General features: G+C 28.3%; 1 protein-coding gene and 1 long non-coding RNA gene across 5 annotated transcripts in view; one reads left to right on the top strand and one right to left on the bottom strand.

Moving 5' to 3' along the window:
* Positions 1-1,008: 1,008 nt before the first annotated feature.
* On the bottom strand, positions 1,009-3,451 carry LOC127282767 (uncharacterized). Its single transcript, XR_007843245.1, has 2 exons — positions 3,374-3,451; positions 1,009-2,816 (listed from the first exon to the last, which is right to left on the bottom strand). It is a non-coding gene; the product is annotated as an uncharacterized LOC127282767 (long non-coding RNA).
* Positions 3,023-22,352, top strand: part of LOC127282758 (protein couch potato) — a 47,513-nt gene continuing 28,183 nt past the window's right edge. The window contains exons 1-2 of one of the 4 annotated variants that reach the window (XM_051307237.1): positions 3,023-3,078; positions 21,032-21,109. In XM_051307237.1, coding sequence (XP_051163194.1) covers positions 21,062-21,109 — 48 coding nt within the window. In that variant the 5' untranslated portion in view covers positions 3,023-3,078; positions 21,032-21,061. Of the gene's footprint in view, positions 3,079-3,784; positions 4,880-21,031; positions 21,110-22,352 lie in introns of those variants that run through there. The other 3 variants (XM_051307236.1, XM_051307235.1, XM_051307238.1) reach the window with 3 other exon arrangements.

Genomic DNA, 22,352 nt, shown 5'->3' on the forward strand with positions numbered 1-22,352 from the left:
TTGTGAATATTTCACTATTATGTATCATTATTTATTAAATTTTAAATATATTTCATTCGTTGATTATTAAAAATTTTTACTTTTAAGCAATATTAAATATATTCACAGGTTCATATTTTTGAATTTTGTTTTATTACTGTTTTTTATTACAAACATTTAATAAAAAAAAATATTTTACAAATTTACTTTTTCAAATGATTACACACAAAAATTTTATAAATGACATTAAAAATATACTTACATAATTAAATCACTTGTTCACAATAAAACAGTTTTTAACCTTATACACAAAATTTATATTTATATTTGTAATTATTATTTACTATAAAAACAATTATAATAACAGAATGAACTGTTCGTTCAAACGCTGAAACGAAAAACTCAAATTGAAAACAACGCAGGTATAAATATTCCTTGGCGCATTGAGGCGAATTTTCAAAACCATTTCTTATTGGTGGATTCAAGAGAATATTTACGGAAAAAGCCGATCGTTCAATAAGATCATCTTAAGCATTTGCTTGGTCAAGAAATTCTTAAGCTGCATTTCCTTTACCAAGCAATTGCTTATTTCTGACTATGAATATATATGGTCTTAAGCTCGACTCATTCGAATAAGACCATCTTGATCAAGCAACTCTTAAGTCCTTGCTTAAGTCGGAACTATGAATACCGCCCGATGTTTATTTACTTCTACTGGACCGATAATATCTGTCGGTAAATGTGACTCACAGAGGGTAAAACAGTAAAACAAATTAGTACCATATTCCACCGCTAGGTAATTTTGAAACAATTCAAAAATAACTGTAACGTTTTTCTGAATGTTCTAGTGGTTCTAATTTATAACGGTCACATTGTAATTGAATATTAATTTGATGTGTAATTAGTTTGTTTTATTGAATATTATGTAACAATTGAGTAAAAGTAGTGACAATTGTCAGAAACAAACACATTTAGTGAAAATAATTTGTTCATATACAATAATATCTCAAGAATATAGTAATGAACATATTGAGGTTATGGCGATTTGGTAAGGCCGTTTTAGTTTTTTATTTCTATCCGTTTTTTGTTTATAATTCTTACAGATTTCAGACAAAAATCAACAAATTATGTAAGTATCATCTATATATTCATTTTTTTAATACCTAACATAAAAATTAATGATTGAAAAATAGAAAATTAATTGAAGGGAAATTTTTTTTTTTTTTACATAAAAAGACTACGAAATGTAGAGTTAAATTAATTTTAAAAGTTATATGAAGAATATTTAAAGTCTGTGGATACAGTTTTTCACAATTCATGGCTGAAATCGATACAAACGTCGTAAAATATTCACTTTTGAATGTTAAAGTTCTGCTAGTCGACTATAGCTTTTTGTTCGATATCGGAAAGCATAATAATGAACTATTGATAAAATAATAAATAGCACATGAACTGCAGAACAATTTATATATTTGTAAATTCATTTAGTCAATATTTAGTTTTATATTCACTATTTATCGATCCCGTAAATATTAACTTTTAAATATTTTAATTTCACAATTTATTAAAATATTTTAAAGGAAAATTCGCAAATATTCTTCTATGTCTACAAGTATGTTCAACTATTTTCTTAAATAATGATTCAATAAAAGTTTACAGAATATCTATTGAAAAATGAGGAGAATCCCCCTGAGACTTTTGCTGTTCGGTGAAAATCGAATACAAATCAAATTTACTTTTCATAAAAGTTACATAAGTCCAAAAAAAAAACTAATTTTATTTAATCATCACAATTGAAAATATATATGAAAATAATTAAAATAAAATTTCGTAATATAATGTGGAAAATTTCAAATTATATTCAATGCTACTCGAATTGCAATATTAACAAATATCGGAAAATGTGTAGAGAAATAAACTCTCAAAGTCGATAAATGGAAGTTACTTTGGTTATACGTGAATATTGATTATTTAATAACAGAATTACGTATTCCATGATATCAGTATTCATATATAAGTTCGTGTCATCGTCCTTTTGCTGTCTCAAAGATTATACAATTCTTTTCTTTTCTTTTTTTTTTCTTTTTCTTTAAATAGCCAAATATTATGCATTCAAGTCGCGTGGCAGGTACATGCATCCCAAACAGGTGTCGATCCCAACCAACCGTCACGATTATATTTATTCTTCCATCTTTCCCCTGCACCTGTTAGGTAGGTAGTCACAAAATAAATTCCTATTTCCCGAGATCTTTTGTGTTTAAAATGAATTGCATTTTCTAACCGCTTAAGGTCGAAAGCTAATTAAGAGAAAAAGAAAATTTTTCTATCTTAAAAAAATTCAAATAAATTCTTTTGTTTTATTCGCATTTTATTAATAATTAATTTTGATAGTGTTTTTTAAAAGTTACATTCAAATTTTTATTTGGTATTATCTTTTTCCGTACCTACTATACTCGAAACTTAAAATTACACTTTTCGTTTTGTCTGCAAATTATATATGCAAGACTCAGTTCCTAATTACAGTAATTATTCTTCTTAAACCCCCTTTACAATTAAAAAAAAAATAGTCTCTCTCTCTCTTATTCCCCATTCAGCTAATTATTCCTCTATGAGATGAAAGAAAAACGGTCGATTGGGAAAAGCATAAGAAATGAGTTCTAAAAAATTTATATAATTAATTTTTCCCATTACAAACCATACAGGACAATTTTTATTTCCCAAGTTTAAGAAATATAAAAATTCCTTTGTTTCAATTGAATAAAAATAATTTGTTTTTCTGTGTACATTTAAATTTAGAAATTTATTAGTCTTTTTTTCGCAGCAACCAATGCCCGCATCTGGAAACTGGAATTTGGATGAAAATTTTTTTATCAATTTATTTATCGAGAACAATGGGAGAATTTTGACAAATCATAATTAAGGATACGAACGAATAAAGGGAAATATGAATGGAAATACAAATGGAAATACAAAAGGAAATAAGAAAGGAAACATACAGGATCGGAAATAAAAAAGGAAAAATAAATGGAAACATAAAGGATTGGAAATATAAAGGATAAAAATTAGTTTGGAGGTTCCTACGGATGATAGAGTAAACTTGTGAGTACAATTAAGTATATTTTATTTTTTTTTTTTAAATAGTTAATTTTTTGAATTATTCTGATTTGATTTGAATTTTCTGAATTATGATACTTTTAAAATTATTTATTATTATTCTATTTGGAAAGGGAATGATTATTTGGAATTTATTTGAAAATATATAATTTTTTTGACTTATATAAAAATTTTATAGACTATATGAAGAAAGCAAGGAATTTGAATAAGATGATTTTAATAGCATTTTAAATGAAACGAAAGCATTCAGTTCAGGGAACACATATTAACACGTTCTCACCTGGGGAACGTGTGCGCTCGTGCATTCTTCTTCTTCTTCTTCTTCTTCCTCTTCGACTGTTTTTTAAAGGGCCTCTACTACCTCTCATCTAAGGGTCTAAGGAAGGCGAGTTAAAATAAAAGAGTCATAGGGTTCCCCCTCTTGTGTGAAAAGCTTTGGTATGAGCTCATAGTGGTGTTCTATGTTGCTCGTAAGGCCGGAGGCTCACCTGACCCCGGCGCCTCCTTCCCCCGGGTCACCCCTTGACCCCACCCCATGGCAAAAGCCCCCCTTTTTCCTTTCCCTCTCACGCCACGAACCAACTACCAACACACAATCGTGTATATATCTTTCACCCTCCCCCTGCAGCAGTATCTTGCCCTCGTCCCCGCGATTCCCGTCGCTACAACACGATGAAGGAGGCATGAGCAGCCAGTCTATCGGCAACCTGCGTACTAGTCGCGTCGCAGTGTGTTTACGTAACAGTTATTATTCTTACTTGTCAGTGTTAATTTCACGTATGATTTAATTTTAGCCGGTTCCTCAAATTTTTACGTTCAACCCCCCTCATTATTCCCCTTCAAAAAAAAAAATAATAATAAAAAAAAAAAAATAATTTTTTTTTCCTCACCAATTATTAACAAACAAACGTCATCCGTCAAAAAGTACGTCACCCTCGTCGTCGAGGACTCCCCCTTCCCTGTTCCTTTTGCCTCCATTCCTTCACCAAAGAACCATTTCACCTGCTGCATGGGCTATTCGGTATATCATCACCACCACCATCACCACAATCAGCAGTATCCTTGGAGTGGTTCAACCCAGGCCAAAACTCCATCGCGCCTACCTGGCTCCCAGTTCTCTTTTACCCTATCGATTGCTCGAAAATAGACGCGAGGGAGCGCGTTACCTTTCTCTCCTTTCTCGCCCGCGTTCGTCCATATAGCGTGTGACAGGTGCAAACCCCCCTTCCCCTCCCCCCCTCTTCTAATATCGGTGACAGTCGCAACAACGTGATCAGAGAAAAATAAAAATAGTGCAACACAACAACACTTGGGCATGATCGACGAACGCAGGAGAGAAAGAGGACAATCAAGGATACTGTACAAATTATAATAGAATTAGAAAGAAACGAAGACTAATTTTAAAAAAAAGGCTCTAAAAAAAAGAAAAAACAAAAGCGCGACTAGAAAATTGAATAACAAAAACTACAAAGGTGGATTCAAATAGCAGGTTTCAGGGGTGGAAGAAGTGGAGCAAAAAAGAATTAAAACGGAATTTTTTCTCCCGCAAGGGAAGTCATTATCAAAGTTCTACGACCTGGAGGCGCCTGTCGTCTTCGCCGGTACCAACATAACGCCGCCCGCTCTAAAACGCCCGAGACGGGACACGGTGGACTCATCGCCGCCACCCGCTCGTAACGTCGCACCCGGAAATCCCGGAACCTCCAGCGAACTCGCCTGTATTATGGACGCACCGCTGTCACAGAGTATGGACTCCGTAAACACGGTGGCCACCGGCGAAGACGAGGTTCGTTATCCTCTCTCTCTCTATATACATATAACAATAGTATTTTTTTTTTTATGAATGTATGTGTGTGTCAGTCAGTCGCCGGTTACGCTTCCGTTTTTCAACCCCTTCTGCGTGTTCCTTTCGTTTCTTCCACGCATGCGGGCACCTTCTCCATATTTTGCAATCGGACCATGCGCCTCACTTCCTGTGTGTCTATATCTTCCTTCCTTCCTGATGCCCTCAGCTTGTCTTCTTCTTCTTCTTTAATTTACTGACTACATTTTCTCTTCGATATATATATATATTCTTTTTTTTCCTGCGAAGGATTTCAATCGAGAAATTACCTCCAATATATTTTAGGGCGAATAATAATGAGATGCGATGCTAAATAATTGAATGAGTAATGGAAGATTCAACAAGTGTAGGGCAAATTTTCTCGAAAATGTTATTTAGATTTAGAATATTATTTAGAAAAAATTAAAAATTATATTCATTACAAGAACATTGTTATTAAATTTTTAATGAATCATATTTTAATATGATTTTTTAATTGAATTAATCATACAATTTTGGAATTAAATAATTCAATTGAAATACAATTATTGAATTGAATTTTCCAATAGAATGAAATAACTAAAATAATAATAAATAAAACAGAATACCATTTAATTTTTAAATAAAATTTGAATTGAATTTTTCAATTAAATATATTTCATATAGACAATTAATTAAAAATAATTATATTTCGTGAATCAAAAAGGCATTTGTTTCAATCATATTTCTTTTATTTAATATTATTTCATTAATTTAGTATTTGATAATCATTTTATTTTATTTTTTATATTTTATTAACTTTTTAAACATCTTATAAGGAAGTTTTCCAACAAATTTGCGCATAAAATTTAAGTATTCAATTCATTGTTTTAAGACCTCTGAATAAGATTCTCGAGAAAGCAATTGGAAATCGAAATCTTCAGCTGTCTTATAAGAGCAAACAATCGAGACATTATTTGATATTCAGAAACCAAACACAGATATTCTAGTTCAAGTTGCTATTGACTTGGAGCAAATAAATTTTATCCTTAAACGGATATATAAAAAGAAATCTGCTCTTTTTGTTTGTATTAAAAAAAAATTATATATATATATATATATATATATATAATCTTGAATTCTTCATTTCGTATATAAAACAATATCCAATTTGGTTTTTCTTGTACTTTTAAAGGAAAATTATTCCCTTTTTTATTCTACAATGCCATATTATAAAACGGTAACTTTTTTTTCTGTATTACGGAAAGTGACTTCAAAGTTCTAGGCTGTATACAATATATTATAATGCCCAGGACACCATAAAGACCGAGTAACACCTGTCTTGAACACATGATGCGGTTCATGGAGAAAATAACAGCCGTGTATGATTGCCAAGTTCTTTAGGGTTCTTTCTATATATTCCACACATTTTCTGAATTTATTACATACAAATATCTTTAGAAATTGTTGCAGGAAAGGAAAAATTAATAGATAAAATTAAAAAAAAAAATTTCCCATTAAATATTATAAATCTCAATTTTGGTTATACACTTTTTGAATTTAAAAAAACGAAATTACCACTACTTTTTCATCACAAATATGAAATTTACAAAATTAGTTTATGAATTTTTTACTCCTAAATAAAATACAACAAAAGCAAGTTTTTTTTTTAAAAATTATAAAACAGTTTTTGTTTGTAAAAAAAAAATAGCTTTTGCGCAATCGTATATAGAAACATTTCCTGTGATAACGGCATTCGAAATATTTCTCCCTTGATTGACAAATCGAGCAGAAAATACCAATTAGCACTCAATTTCCTGCAGTCCTCTAAATTTCACTCTTCGATTTCTATATGATCCGCGGAATGGCTTGTAAATTGTAAACTTTTTTTTCTCTATATACGGATTCGTTTGGTATTTTAATTGAGTACTATAAAAAAAAAAAAAAATTGAAATTTCTTCACTATCATATATATATATATTATACCAGAGAAAATAAATCTATCCTAGACTATTGATTTTCAGAGAAAAGCTATTATATTGATTTTCCGAAACTAAAGTTGTATTTTTCTTTCATATAGAGAAGAAGGAGCTTGAAAACTTTTCATGTGAGGAGAAAACTTGACCTTCCAAAGAGTCTCTCTATGCATCATATATACGTGTATATGACACTGGGAGTTCATTCAGATTTACAGAGGAATTTTATTTAAAGAATAGACGAGAGATTTTTTGCTGTTTTTTTTTTTTTTTTTTTCTTTTTATGGTAATTTCTAGGAGGAAAAATTTGTTATATGAGGCTTATATTGCGCGCGCGCACTTGTATATTAGAAGGGCGATGCACACGCGCTTGGCTTGGTTGCTACATTCTATAGACTTCTATATACATGAACATAACACAATTTCATGTGGTTGCGAAGGCGGGAATTCGATCGTGTGTATATTCAACGGTGCTGTGCGGTGGCAGCATGACACGCACCATGCAGGTGATGTACGAACAAGTTAGTTTCCGTACCCTCCATTCGATGCGTCTGGTTTTACCTTCTTGGTTCCATTTTCATAATTATAATGGCAGAGAAGGAGGGTCTATTAGTGTCTATTAGTCCTCCAACTTCTAGAATTTAATTTATTTTTTCTTTCGAGGTTTTAGAATTTTTTTTTCCACTTTTTCGGTTGAATTTTCTTCGGTAGGTTTAGAAAAATGTTGAAATTTCTAAAAATTAAAAATTTTCTTCAGTAACATTTACAAATCGATACAGTAAAATTATCGTAACAATTGATATTCTGGAAACTAGAGATAATGATAAATAACAGTTTACAAACATGATCGTATTTGCAATATTGATTCCAGTTTTGCATTCGCTTTAAATAGAATCAAATTTTTTTATAAAATTCTAAAATTGATTATACTCTGCCCTTATAGATTTTTTTTTTTTTATAGAAAAATGAGAAATCTTTTCATGGAAAATTGTGGAATTTAAAAAAATATAAATTTCTTTAATAGACACCCTCGGTTATCTGCAGGTTTCTCTCTCTCTTTCTCTCGTCTATGTTCTTCCAGTAATCCTTGAACCCTATAATTTACGGACTGCAGGAAAGAGCGGGCACAGGAAGGTTGCCACCTGAGAAGTAAGCAAGAAGAACCAGCTCAACGCGCCGGCAGGCCACGCTTGTTATTGATTTTTCCACAACACGAAAGAGAGAGAGAGAGAGCCAAGCCACCTCACCGCCGGCGTGTCACGTCATATGGAGGCGGTGGATTACGCTCGACAAGACACATGCGCCAATTTGGCTTAGGTCGTTTCGTTTGTCTCCAGATGCGTTTGCGTATACCCAACCCTCTCTCTATATTTGACGACGAATAAGCACAAGCACACCCTCGTGTCGAGGATTCTTTGCTTCCAAAGAGAGAGAAAAAAGGAGAGACTGATTAGTTCATCCTGCACGATTTGAACCTATTTTAATTGCAAATATTCACTATATACCATTTTTATCATTCCACATATAGAGGCAGTTTAAAACAATTTTTTTCCTCTCTTTTATTATTAAAATTATTAATATACATAAAAAAAAATATATATTTTTTATGAGCAAAAGACTGGAAATAAAGTGTTTATTAATATACTATATAGTTTGCAATTAAAAAAAGGGGAAAAAAAAAATTTGAAATGACGTATTCTTGCGTGGAATGTTTTTTGGAATTATCACGCAGAAAATTTTTCCTTGAATTTAATAAATGAATTAATCGTCCGCTCTGATTTTTTTTCAAGGGCAACTTAGTCATCAATTCCTTTCTCTCTCTCTCTCTTAAGAGAAGAATCTTCTCTCTCTCTCTCTCTCTCTCTCTCTCTCTCTCTCTCTCTCTCTCTCTCTCTCTCTCTCTCTCTCTCTCTCTCTCTCTCTCTCTCTCTCTCTCTCTCTCTCTCTCTCTTCCATTTTGTAATTCCATTGTAACTGATTCGACAATTGACACTCGCTCTTTATACACATGCACACTTGAAGTGGGATGATTCAGTATTACACGAGATCAGCCTTTAGTATTATAACTTTTCTAAATTAATGGGTCTTGAATCTCATTCGAAAGATGCTGAAACCCTTTTTATTCAACCTACATGGAGGAATTTTCATTAATTAAAATTAATAAAACACAATAGAATAATTAGATAATTATTTACATTAATTAATAATAATGTTAATTAATATTATAATTATTAATTTATATTCATTAACATTATTGTATATTTTTTAACATTATTATTATAAATTTATTATCATTAATTAGTAATCGAATTTTCTCGAGATAGTTATATCCATTTTGATTAGAATTAATTTTTAATTGTCGATAATGTAAATAAATAATTGAGAAAGGATAATTAACAATAGAAAAAGAATTTATTTTGAAATGAATTCTTGTTCCGTATTTAGGTTGTTGAGTGTGTGTCATACGTCATGGTTTTTCTATCCATGTCATATACGAATAGTGCAGCTGGGAGGCACTCGCGAGTGGAATAATAAATTTTCGCAGTGAAGTTGTCTATTGCTTAGTTATCTCTGGTTTGTTTCCTGGCAATTCCATAAAGCTTTGCAATATAACACAAAGTATTCGAAAAATTTTACTAAAACTTTTCAAATAACATTTATCGCCAAGCCATGATAAAAATCATGTTCTTAAAATAACAAAAAAAATTCTATTTTTTAAATTGGATTTTTTTAGACATTTTTTTATCCCAAAAAATTTGTTTATTACAAAAAATTGTTTTTAATAAAAAGTATGTCTAATTTAAAAAAATTTCTTTGATGCAAAGTATTTTTTTTCAAACTATTGTTTTCTTCTATCGGAATAGTGTACATTGGAGGTTCGACTGTATACTCTTTTTTTGGAGGGTGATTTCGTTGATAGAAAATTGAGATGTATTTTAATAATTGAGACCTAAATGGAAAAAGTAAAAGTTATTTTCGCAGTCAGTCGCGGCTTTGAACTTTGAAATTTCTAAAACAGATGGTCGTCCTTTAGCGACAGGTGCAAATTTCTTCTTTCCTGTTTTACCATATTTTGAATCACTCTTTGCAGAACGTATATATATTTCTAAATCGTTTTTCCTCATTTATGCTCGTATTTCTTGTCGCAAAACTTGCTTCTCTTTTTTTCCTCTTTTGCAATATTTCTTTTCTTTGCAATAATTACGCAAAAGTACCTATGTCAGTTTTTCTCTTTTTTTTTTTTTAAACAATAGTGAGAAATCTTTCCATTCAAGTTTAATGAACTAATAAGTTTTATAAATTTCTATAATAATCCAAAAAATATTGGTTTCAATTTTGAAGTTCCCACACTTGAAATTAATAATTCACAAAAAAAAATTACGAATTTTTATGAAAAATTTAATTTTTCAACTTGTGAATCTTATTTTCGAGCATATATTCTCTTATAAAATAGCAAAATGGTCGATTGATGTACAATCCGCGAGAGAAGTGAATTGTTTATATTTCCTTTTTGATGCATTGTTGCGAATTATACCGCATTGCAGCCGATGCAGTAAATTTAAATTGTTTACATAAACCTGAATTGTTTTAAAAATATAATGAAATTATTTCAGTCGGCGTTTAATTCTTGAATTATTTCTCGCAATATTTTCAAAAAAAAAAAAATTTTTTTGATAATTTTTTTCTTTTCATCACTCACAATGTGCAGAGGAGCGATATATTCTAGAATCGATAAATGGTGATGATAGTGGTAGTTGTAGTTTACGTGCGAAATCAAGTTTAGATAGCGGGATCGTGTATAAACAAAATTGCGAACAGGTTTTCTACGGCGTATATATATTTACCTATTCCAGAGAGAGGAAAAAAAAAAAAAAGGTTTGTGCCGCGCGCACAAAACGCATCGAATTCACACGACTGATGGAATGATTATATAACGATGAACAATAGAATAAAACTCTAGCGGGAGGCATTATGGCAGAGCGGATGTTGTATAACGGTTAGTCAGCCAAGAGGAACGAGGAGAGCAGCAAACCGTAAACGCGCTGCGCGACCGTTCAACCTCCTCCTCCTTTGACCAACTGCTCAAAATTAAATCCGCGCAAAAAAAAATCCTGATTATTTCTAATTTGTATCTTAATTCTTATAATTTCATAAAGTCTTAAAAGTCCTATTAATTATTCCTTACATGTAAAAAATATTTTCCCTAATGACAAAACGAATCTTTTGCTTGAGACGATTTTATTTGATGATACAAAACATTTTTTTTAGTTTTATTTTTTGTAATTTTTCAAATAAAATAATTTAAAAAGTTATTTAGATCAAATAATGTATAGAAAAAAATGCAGATTTTTTTTTTTTTAACTATGAGAAGAAATTTATGTTAATTTAAAATTTATTTGCAGTGCTCGTGCATGACTATAGGTTATTAGCCACGACAATGATTTGAGATTAATGTAATAATTTTATTTCTTAGTTTTTCAAATATAAATTGTGATTAATCATCGTCTTTTTCAATCAGGTGTTACTTTGTCTTACCGCATCAAAAAAGAATGAATTCAGTTGTCACTGCGTTGGATCTAGCGTACGATATAGAAGCTTTGTGACATGAATGCATAATGTAGTTTTAGCCTTCAAAGTAGAATGCACAAGTACAGGGGCTTTAATGGCGATAAGTCGAGGTCATGAAAATTTCTCGCGTTTGTTTTTTTTTACCTGCGGAATAAAAAAAAAAAAAATAAATAAATCTCGCGCAGTATCTACATAAGAGCATCGAAAATTTTTACGTCAGACACTGTGAGCATTGTTCATATATTTCTTACATTGCCAACACGTGCTTGCAATTAAGAAAACTATTTCCTTTTAAAATTGCTCTTGTTTTATTGTCAGTTATAATTCAGAATTTAAATAATTTTTTGCTCTTACATCAGAACAGGAAATTAATTTTTTTTTGTTATGGTCTTCTTTCGATAATCTAATTTATAATATTTTTTCACTCTTTTTGTTTTTCATTTCGTTATTCTCAAATGATTATTAAAATACAATTTTTTTATTTGGATTTTATTTCGCTTCTATTGAATTTGAAAAAAAATTTCGAATTTTAATTCTTTTTCATAATAAAAAATTTAAATTCCTCTAGATTGTTGAGTATCGAAAGTATATAATGACTAGTTTCGTTACGCTTCAAGAAGTCTGAGATGAAAGTATTCTGACGACATATATTACACCTGAGGATATAATATTTATCTTTAATTTTTAATCCAATTATTTTTTTAAACAATTTTTACAAAAAGTATTTTTCTAAAATCTCTAACAAAATATTATTTATTATTATAAAAACATAATTTTTCCATCCGTATGTTTTATAAATAAATAATAATTTAAAAGAAAAATCGCGGTATTTAAGAAAAGATTTATTTCATTTTAAATAAAGAGGCGATTATCGAGCAGGGAGAATGGCTTTTTTATTCTACTAATTACATATAAGCGCAATTCGCGTAACAATAGTTTTACTTATATCACAGTAGTGTTTTCCCTGGAAATATGATGCAGCGCAAAATAGTTTTCTTACATCGCAAGTTATGACAGAAACTGCAACCTGCGCATTGCGTATATGTATATATATATTTATTCATAATGTTTGTGTGAGAATGCCGCACATTGCGCTTTGTTTTCAACACTATATTATAATATGTTGCAAGTTTCTTCAAATGTTTGCAAAACCCCATATAATATAAAAAAAAAAGAGAAAAAAAAGTAGTGACGACAATAACTAATAATATTGGTTGAAATGTTTTGAATTATTGCCGGAAATGTTTTGTTATAGCCTTTGCAAAATTCTCATGAAACAAATTTAATAACTTTTTTTTTTTATTATTATTATGAAAGTGTTAAAATTTACTTTTGAAACTTTTATATTGCCAACTTTAATGGCATATATATTAGAGTAAAAGGAATAATGGAAATTTTCAAATAAAGCGTGTATAAGAGAAATTAATTGTTGCATAAATGAAAGGCATAATGTTGAATTTTAAATAACAAGTGCGACAATTCATTATGCGAGTATTGATGATTTTTTTTCTTTTTTTCAAGTGGTCATTGACGCAACGTTATAAAGTATATATGAGATTACATTTCCTAATTAAAATCGTCCTTATTCAATGCCTTATCCAAACTGATAAATTACTCACGAGTTCCCTTTTCATCGATAGAATTTTTTTTTTTCAATTTTAATGAGTCAATTTTTTTTCCCCCAGTGATAAGTAAACAAACTTTTTTTTATTATTATAATTTTTATAAAATAATTAGATAATTATATTTTAATTATTTAATTTTTATAACTTAAATCAAGGATATAATTTTTAGTTCTTTTTTATAATAAGCTTATTTAAATAAAAAATTGAGCTTTCAGTTTTGTGAATCGTGTACTTACATATCGGCTAAAGTTCTATATATTTCGTTTAACTAATGTAAGTACTTTTGCGTGGCTTGAAACTTTTTAATTTTAGAGTTTCTGGTATCGAGGATTTGAAAAAAGACTTTAAAAGTTTTAAAAGATTTGAAGTAGCTTTCAAAATATAAATAAATTTTAAAAAGATTTCTATATCGATGCAAAAACCTTTACATGAGAGTTTGATTAAAAGCGCTTAAAATTATATTAAAAATATAAAAATAATTAAATAAAATAGATGAAAATTGGTTATAAAAACTAATTTTAATCATATATATTTTTTTTTTAATTTTGATATTATATTCGCTGAATAATTTGATTTATTACTGAAGCTGCGCAGTATATCAAATTTCCAAATGTCAATTTTAGTTTGTTTATTTCCAATTAAGTAATTACTTGAAGTATATATAAATAGCTAATATATTCCTTTTTTTAAAGCTTTCAGCTTTTCCATATATATAAGTGGCATTTAACTGTCTAATTAAAAATAAATTAAATAAAAAAATTTTCAAAACATTTCAACTGAAATGAATTTAAATAATTTTTAAAGTGACGGTAATGTTTTAATTATTAATAAAAATTATAATTATTATTATCATATAAGTGTTTGTAGTATTAAACAAGAAATTTTTTGTTTTTGATATTAACACAAAGTTTTCCACACTTTTTTTTTCTTTTTTACTTCTCGACACGTTCGTTAGCGTTATTTTAAAACTAAGAGTTAAAAAAAATAAAAAGAATGCAGAGATGTAGAGAGCAATTAAAAAGCTTCTTGTTTTAGGAGGGGGTGTAAAATATTTTCTAAACTTAGAGCATTATAAAATAAAAATATGTATATAATGTAAGTTTAATTAACTTTTGAAATGAATTGTATAAAATTGTAAAAAAAAAAAATCACAATTAGACAGGTATATAGAGACCTGTGACATTTATCCGTCGTGCGTCATTGCATCGAGCAACCCAATTTCAATCCCATTGACATCACTTAAATGTTTGGATTCTATTGATCAGTTCCACTTTGAATTTGAAGTCGATTTCAGTAAATACGATTGCAATTATCGAATTAAATATTCATTCTTTTCACGTTCAATAAACTAAAATCACTTCGATGAAAATCTTCTTCTTTTTAATAAATAAATAAAATGGAATATATATATATTATTTTAGTCTCCTTTAAATTATTAAACAGAAAATACATGAATTACAAATTTGTTTTAGGGGACAAAAATTATAATTTCGCCAAAAGACGAATGAAAGAAAAAAAAAAACAGGTTGTTAAACTGGAACAAGTGCAATTTTCGTGAGCAAGCAGGTTCTCTTGAGCCTGAAAAGAGAGCACTCGATAGGGCACGTCTATCTTAGAGCATTGAGAACCTTCTCTTTGCTACTCTTGGGGACACAAAGCATTCACCTCTACAAAAACAAGTCTGGAAAGTGTGTACAACGATATACATTGGTTTTATATAGCCTCAATTTGAACGCGCGCGCGTTTCTCGTGATTCCATCTATTTCAGGTTTCGATAGGTTTCTTGTTAATCCACCTCTCGTTAAAATTGAATTAAGTCATTGCTAGTCTCCCTCTCTCTCTCTCCTCTCATGTATTTCACATTGACCTGGGTCTTGAATTCATTTCAAAACCACTTGCCTTTCAATAACTATATGATCTCTCTATCTTATATATAAACCGCATATCTTTCATTAAATTTCATTTTCAAATCCTATTAAATAAAATTCGTATGCCCAAAGGTACATCTGGATATACATATATATCTATTTATAAAATTCTCATTGAATATTTTCATACATATTTGTTTCAGTATTGAGTTCATTGTTTGCCCCAATTGCATATATACCGCTGGGACACTATTGGTCAATATATTAATGCTCAATCCACGAATACTGAACTAATTATATATATCGTCTAATAATAATTGTTTCAATTTATTGGAAAATTATTTCTAATAGAAATATAATAAAGGATTCGAGTGAAAATATTCATTTTCGATATAAGTAATTCTCGTGAACAGAAAATATATTACAAGTTTTTTTTTTTAATTTTTCATTTTTTGCACATTGTATTTTTAATTTTTTTTTTAAAATAGTCTTTCGAAAAAGAATAGTTATATTTATATTGAATTAAATTTTTTTTACAATAAAATAAATTTAAATTCACTTGAATTTTTAAATGGTTTGTATATTTATAAAATCAGTTTTTGTTTCAATTTTTATTATATATTCATTTGTCGGAATGTAAATCTTCGTTGCAGATATATATTTCGAAACGAATTGAAAAATTAACCAAATCACAATTTGCGCTTGCTAATAATTTATATGATTGATTAATTTTTAAATTTGCGCTGAAATGTTTTCGACGTATCCTTTTTTTGGACAAAATGAAATTTTAAAGAATTCTCTGTAACAAATGATAATTCGTTCAAATAAAAATTTTCAGCAATTAATGAAATTAAAAAATTATGTACGAATAAATATTTTTAAAAAATGAAATAAAAGACTGACTTTCTTGTACAGATTAGGAGTCAATTTAAATCGTATATAGGTGCATTGACATCCTTCTCTCTTTCTCTTTCTATCTGATTTCTCTTGTTAACTCATATACTAAACGGTAGTATATATATTTAGTTGATTATTGTTGAAATGTGACTGTTTAACATTCTGCTATTCACGACATCGTAAAATTTCAGATAAACGATGACATTTCCTAATTTGCATATATTACAGAAATGCAATTACGTTATATTCAATTCACACACGCACACACAATCAAACTAGATTTTGGTAATAATTAACTAGCCGATTTACTATACAAGCTGTGAAAATCTATTATAGTTATGTGAGATTTTAATGTACAAATATTAATTTTCAATATTGTTGTGTTTACATAAAATCTTATAGATAATAATTTTCTAAATGAAAATAATGATTTTTCCTTTTTTTTTGCCATCAACTAAAACACAAATCTTGTAAACATGAAATCGATCAATGAAACAGTAATTTAACGAAAGGTCCGTATTATACATCATTGCTATGACAACAAGTTTCGATCTGACAGTGCGCATGTCGAATTCGATCACGCTCGTTTCAGCCAGGTGTGTGTTTTCTAACTTTTATATCTATATAGTCGTTTCAAAATTACCTTGTAAAATTACCTCAATATTATGAAATAAATCGTTTGACACTATCGGGTTAAACTTAATCTTTTTTATGACTCTTATACATTTTACGAGAATAGTAAAATTGAGACGTGGAGTAGAATCTGGAACAATGCGCCTAACGCAAATCTATGCTTCTATTTCAAGATAACGAAAATCTATAGTATTCCAAGGAAAATGTAGAATAAAATTTCAACTGCTGTATTGCATTTCTAATTCGTTTTTCTTTTTTCATGTTTCAGATAAGAAATTTCTTCTTCTATTTTAATTCTTCATGAAAAAAAAAAAAAAGATTCTTTCATTTCATAATTTTGCCGATTAAAAGTAAGCTTTTAGCTACTAAATTGAAGAATCCTTTCTTCTTTAAATTTTTCATAAAGTTTAAAGTGGTCAGAGAAGCTTTATCTTCTTCTTCGTTTTTTTTTCTCAATATATTAGGCATTTAATTTGGATTGTAACACTCGCTATATGAGACTTGGTGTGTTTCACCATAAGGTTGGTCGAGTAATAACAGAGAAGGGCGGAATCATTTCTTGGGCACATGAATAAGTGATCGCCGTGCGCTGTACTACTCGGTTCCCCTGTTCTAAGGCAAGGCAGACTCAACGTCGCCGCTATGTCTGTACTATATAGATTTTGCCAGTGGCGTAGAAAATAACTTTTTTACCCGCAAAGTATATACTTTCAATTTTCCCTCGCGATCAATTCTCTTTTGTGCTCATTAAACTTTTCTCTCATCACTTTTATAAATACAATCAATTAAGTTCAGTATCAGTAATTAAATCTTAAAGAAAAAATTTATGGTGTAAATATCGACATTTCTTTCAATTTTAAAATTCTTCTTTCATTTAAAAAAAAAACAATTTTTTAGACGCAATAATTATATTTATTTTTTTAATATGGATTTTTCTAAAAATGGGAAATTTTCTTTTAAAAATTATTCTGGTTTTTGTTTTGTTTTTTCAACTGTATATAAGAAAAGTAGTAAAGATAGTACTAGGCTGTGGTATAGGTATCAATAATAAAAGCATGCGAGGTCAAACCAATTGTAATGTACGCTGGTTGATGCGCTCATATATACACACACATCTCTCGACCTATCGCCTATTCACGATTGCATCTTTTATGATCTTCTTTTCGCCCCTACAGAGTGTTACATCGTCAGCTAAATGTAGAGCTTAGGTCTTTGACATTGCCGTCTATTAAAAAACAATTATTTAAAAATATATTTCACTGAAAATCTATAGTCAATTTTTCTCTGATTTTTAATAATAAGATTCAAATCTGTTTTTTTTCTTTTTTGTTGAAACGAATTAGAGGAATTTAAAAAAAAAAAAATTTTTTGTTGTAATTTCTATATGGTCTGCTGAGGATGACAAAATCAAAATTTTTTTTTGTATAGCTCGCGAAAGAGAATAGAGGAGCGAAAAGCGTGGTTCCGCTTGAAACTTAAATAAAATACCGGAGTTCAGGTTCGATGAGCACAGACTTGTTTTCAACAAGATAGTTCTTCACACGAATATAGTGTCCATATAAATTGCATCTATGTATATATAATCTCATTATACATACTCAACACATTGTATATATTTATTTACTAGAATGCCTCAACCTGAACACCCTTTTTCCGTTTATTTTTTAAAATTATATACCTGTTTTCTAAAAATAATAAAAAAAAAAAATTGAACATTTGTATACTTTTAATTAATTTTCTCTTGCAATTCAATTTTCACTCTCTCATATATATTTAAAAATAACAAACACGCAATTATGATGCAAAATTGTTTGAATATTTTATAAATTTTGTAATATTTTTTTTTCAAAAAAAAAGGAAAAAAAAAAATTATTGACATTTATGTCAGTAAAGCGAATAAAATTTCGGTATTGATTACACATCATCAGTGTATGTGTATGTTTATATATACGGTTCCTTCACTTTTTCAGTAGATGAGGATGATATTGGTCAGCCGTCAAGTAGAAAAATTTTCTCTTCCAGACGTATTGATGAATCTCATATATCGTATATTACACTCAAATTTCTTTCGCACGATGAAAAAAATAGTTATCAATTTTTCTTTTTATAAAAAAAACATTCTATATTTTATTTTGTCGTTTGTCACAAAGACAATTTTTAATCAAATCAAAAAAATAAAGCAAAAATTTAGAATTTACAAAAAAAAAGAGAGAAAAAAAATGAATCGTAAAATGTGGAAACTAACTGCGTGAGAAAACAAATGGTTGAGAGAAGTAGTCATTTTTTATGCAAAAGAAGGCGCGCGCGGCTTTAGCATTACGTTTAACAATTTTTGCCTCCGAGAGAAAGAGAGAGAGAATCTTAAATATAAATGTACAATTCTTGTTTCTTACTGACGTGCTGTAAATTCTGAGTTTGACTCTGTGACTTCAAGTATATATGTATATATACATCTTAACACATTTAATAGTAAACCTCTTTCTTTTCTTGTCGCAGAAAATATATATACGTGCGAGAAAAAGTTTATTTTTAAAATAGAAATCTTTTTAAATCATTTATCCATTGTTATAGTATCCTTTATTACTTTAAAATTTTCGACTTAGATATAAATATTTTATTTATTTCGAAAAAATACCTTACCCCTGAATATGAATCATAGTAAATTATTCTACAATCAAACTTTCATCCCACTTGAATAAAAAACAAAAATATTAATAATTAATCAGTGATTAGTAATTTTTTAGTTGAATTATTTTTTTTCTATTAAATACTTTACAATTAAATATATTTAATATTTGTAAAAATATCTAGTAAATTTAGTTTTAAATTAAATTTAATCATTTTGATTATAAATTTAATTTAATCAATTTAATATTTAAATTTTATTATGATTAGTAATTAATTAAACATTTATTATTGTGAACTAAAAAATTTCATTGGGAAAAAAAAAGAAATATTTTTGAAGATTATTTTAATTTACAATAATAAATATAGGTAATTTTGCCGTACCTAGATGAATAATATTGTTAATAATTATTACTAGATATTATGGGAATCAATTTTGATGAATGAATAAAGAGAAAGAATTAAATGTCAGCACTATTAATTATTTTGATAAATGATTTTAGAATATATATATATGATATTGTTCGCAATGAACAGATGGACAAAATGTCAATTATAACGCAATATATTCGAAATGCGAGTTCACACATATATATTCTGGGCATGCATCATTTTTATCGATTCAGCTATAAACACTCTGCTAAAGTCATCGCTTCGTTGCGGTCAATTACATATGCATGTATATATGACAACTTTACTGATAGGATATGGAATAAATTATTATCATTTTTTTTTCTTTATACTAAAAAAGATTCTCTTTACATTCTATCATCAAACAATCAACCAATGACGTATCAATCTAGTTTAAAAACTTTTCAAACAGAAATTATAATTTTTTTTTATTAAATATTCCATTGATAAAAATTATTGTTATATCTTTCAATTCTATAAACTTTGAAGAAAATTTAGTTCATTAAAGTTTCTTTTAAATATTTAAAAAATCAATTGAGGCCAAAGCAAAAGAAATTGTAAAGAAATTATAAAATTGTCAATTTAATAATATTTGAAAAATATTAAATTATAAATTTTTTTCAATTTCTTTTTGTTTATAAAAAATATAACTGAAATTTGATGGAGATATTTTCTTTAAAACTAAGATTAAAGAGAAAAGAAAGCGAGAGGATTAAAATATGAAGTTTATTAATTTGATCATGAGCCTCAAGGGGTAGGGCGATTATATGATACAGGGGGGAAAATGTTGATAAGATTTATTTTGTCCCTGTGGGCTTTATCAAACACTTTCGTGTATACATTTAAAAAAAAAAAAAAATTACCAGGATATCGAAATTTTATTAATATCCGACGGAAACACGTGATTTAATATTCCAAATTGGACAGCTTTTCGTTCATTTCGATTTTAGTTGAGTATGAAATGCACCACAATTTAATTGCCTTTAAAAACAGCATTTTTCCAAAACTTTTATCGCAAATAAAAAAATATGAAACTTTTATATCACTTTTCACGTTTAAAATTTCATTAACTTTGATTGATTGAAAGTCTATTAATTTTTCATCATATTCGATATTTTTTAAATAAAATTATTATTGTCTATAATTTTCTATTCTTAAAAAATGATTTAGAAAAAAATTTGAATTTTGTTTTTGTTATTTAAAAATAATATAAATTGTTTGGTAAAATTTTATCAGTAATTTAAAAGCTCTGTGTATTAAGTGCGCGTATAATGTGAAAATGGTTTTAATTTTTTTTTTTTTTAAGTGAATTATATATATATGTAGACTAAACGTTTTGATGAGAGAGGAAATTAAGAAATGAGTTTTTCATAAGAAAGAGAAAAAGAGACTGCTTATTAATTCCGCAATTGACTATCGATTCGGCTTAAGTACAAGTCAAACCAAGAAGTCCATTCCCTTATCTCTGTCAGGCCCGTCTAGCAATTACCTTAATTAACTCAATTATCGTTCTCTTCTTCTTTCTCTTTTCAGGTGCGCACCTTGTTCGTGAGCGGCTTGCCGATGGACGCCAAGCCAAGGGAGCTCTATCTTCTCTTCAGAGCATACGAGGTTAGTTTTATTTTATTATTTTATTTTTCTTTTCTTTTTTTTATATTTAAGACGCTTTAAATCTCGGTGAAAGTTAAAAATATCTTTTTTTTTATTATTTTCAATCACTTTGTAATTAACCCCTTGACTGGTAAGAGAAATTGTTTCTCTTAAAAAATTCAATAATCAACTTTTTTTATTTATCTACAAAAAATAATTGACAAAAAAATGTATTTGATTTAAATAATCCGTTATACTTACAAAATAAATATTTATTACCGAATAATTTCAATGGAATTTAATTTAATTATTTGAAAAAATAAATATTTATTTGATAAGAAAGAATCAGTGATTATTTGAATCAAATGAATATTTTTTTTCAGTTTACGTCCCTGATAGTCGATAATAGTTCGAACAGTCGATAATAGTTAGATTATGGTAGTTACAGTTGAGCTGATAATAATTACAATCAATGGTATAATTTCAATCATAGTTGTCATAATTAAATTATAGTACATCCAACGATAGTATAACCACATTCAAGATAGTTATACAATCCTTGTAAATTTTTTTTTAAAAGATAATAGTTTTTGTTAATTAACTAAAAAAAAAATTTATTCAATTCGAATAATTTTTATATTTAAAATATAAATTTTTATTCAGGGTTTTTAAATTTTTTTTTAAATTTGTTAGCTTTGCTTGCTTCATTTTTGTTTTACTTAATTATATACACTCGTAAAAAATAATACCATATTTGGATATAGAGAGAAAGAGAGAGAAAAGTATAAATCTTGCAATTATTTTTGAAAGTTTCGCGCATGATTTTGAGAAAATAGCCTAGCATTTATTTTGAAACTAGGTTGTCTGAGAGCATCAGAAAGTTGCTGCGCGTTGAATGTAAAGTTAACGAATGAAGATACACTACGAACTGACACGAAGTCTACGAACTCTGTAATAATATGTTTAATGTGCTCAATTTTCTCATTTACTCGCGCGTGCCTCTTTGGTTAAACTATACACAGTATATATGTATATATATCGTACTCTTCCTACACAGCGCGTAATAAAATTTAATTAAATTCGTGTACAAGAATAATTTCATAATTTTTTTGTCAAATTAACACTAAGAAGGGTTTATAATAAAATGTCAACTAATTTTTTCCAAAAAAATTTTTTTTAAAACTTTTTTTCTGCGTAATAAAATAGACTTTAGAATATATATTTTAAAAATGATGCTTAGAATAATTTTTTTTTTTTTTGTATA

Source organism: Leptopilina boulardi, unplaced genomic scaffold (genome assembly GCF_019393585.1).
Source record: "Leptopilina boulardi isolate dan_hultmark-lab unplaced genomic scaffold, ZJU_Lbou_2.1 LbouV2_302, whole genome shotgun sequence".
Taxonomy (NCBI): domain Eukaryota; kingdom Metazoa; phylum Arthropoda; class Insecta; order Hymenoptera; family Figitidae; genus Leptopilina; species Leptopilina boulardi.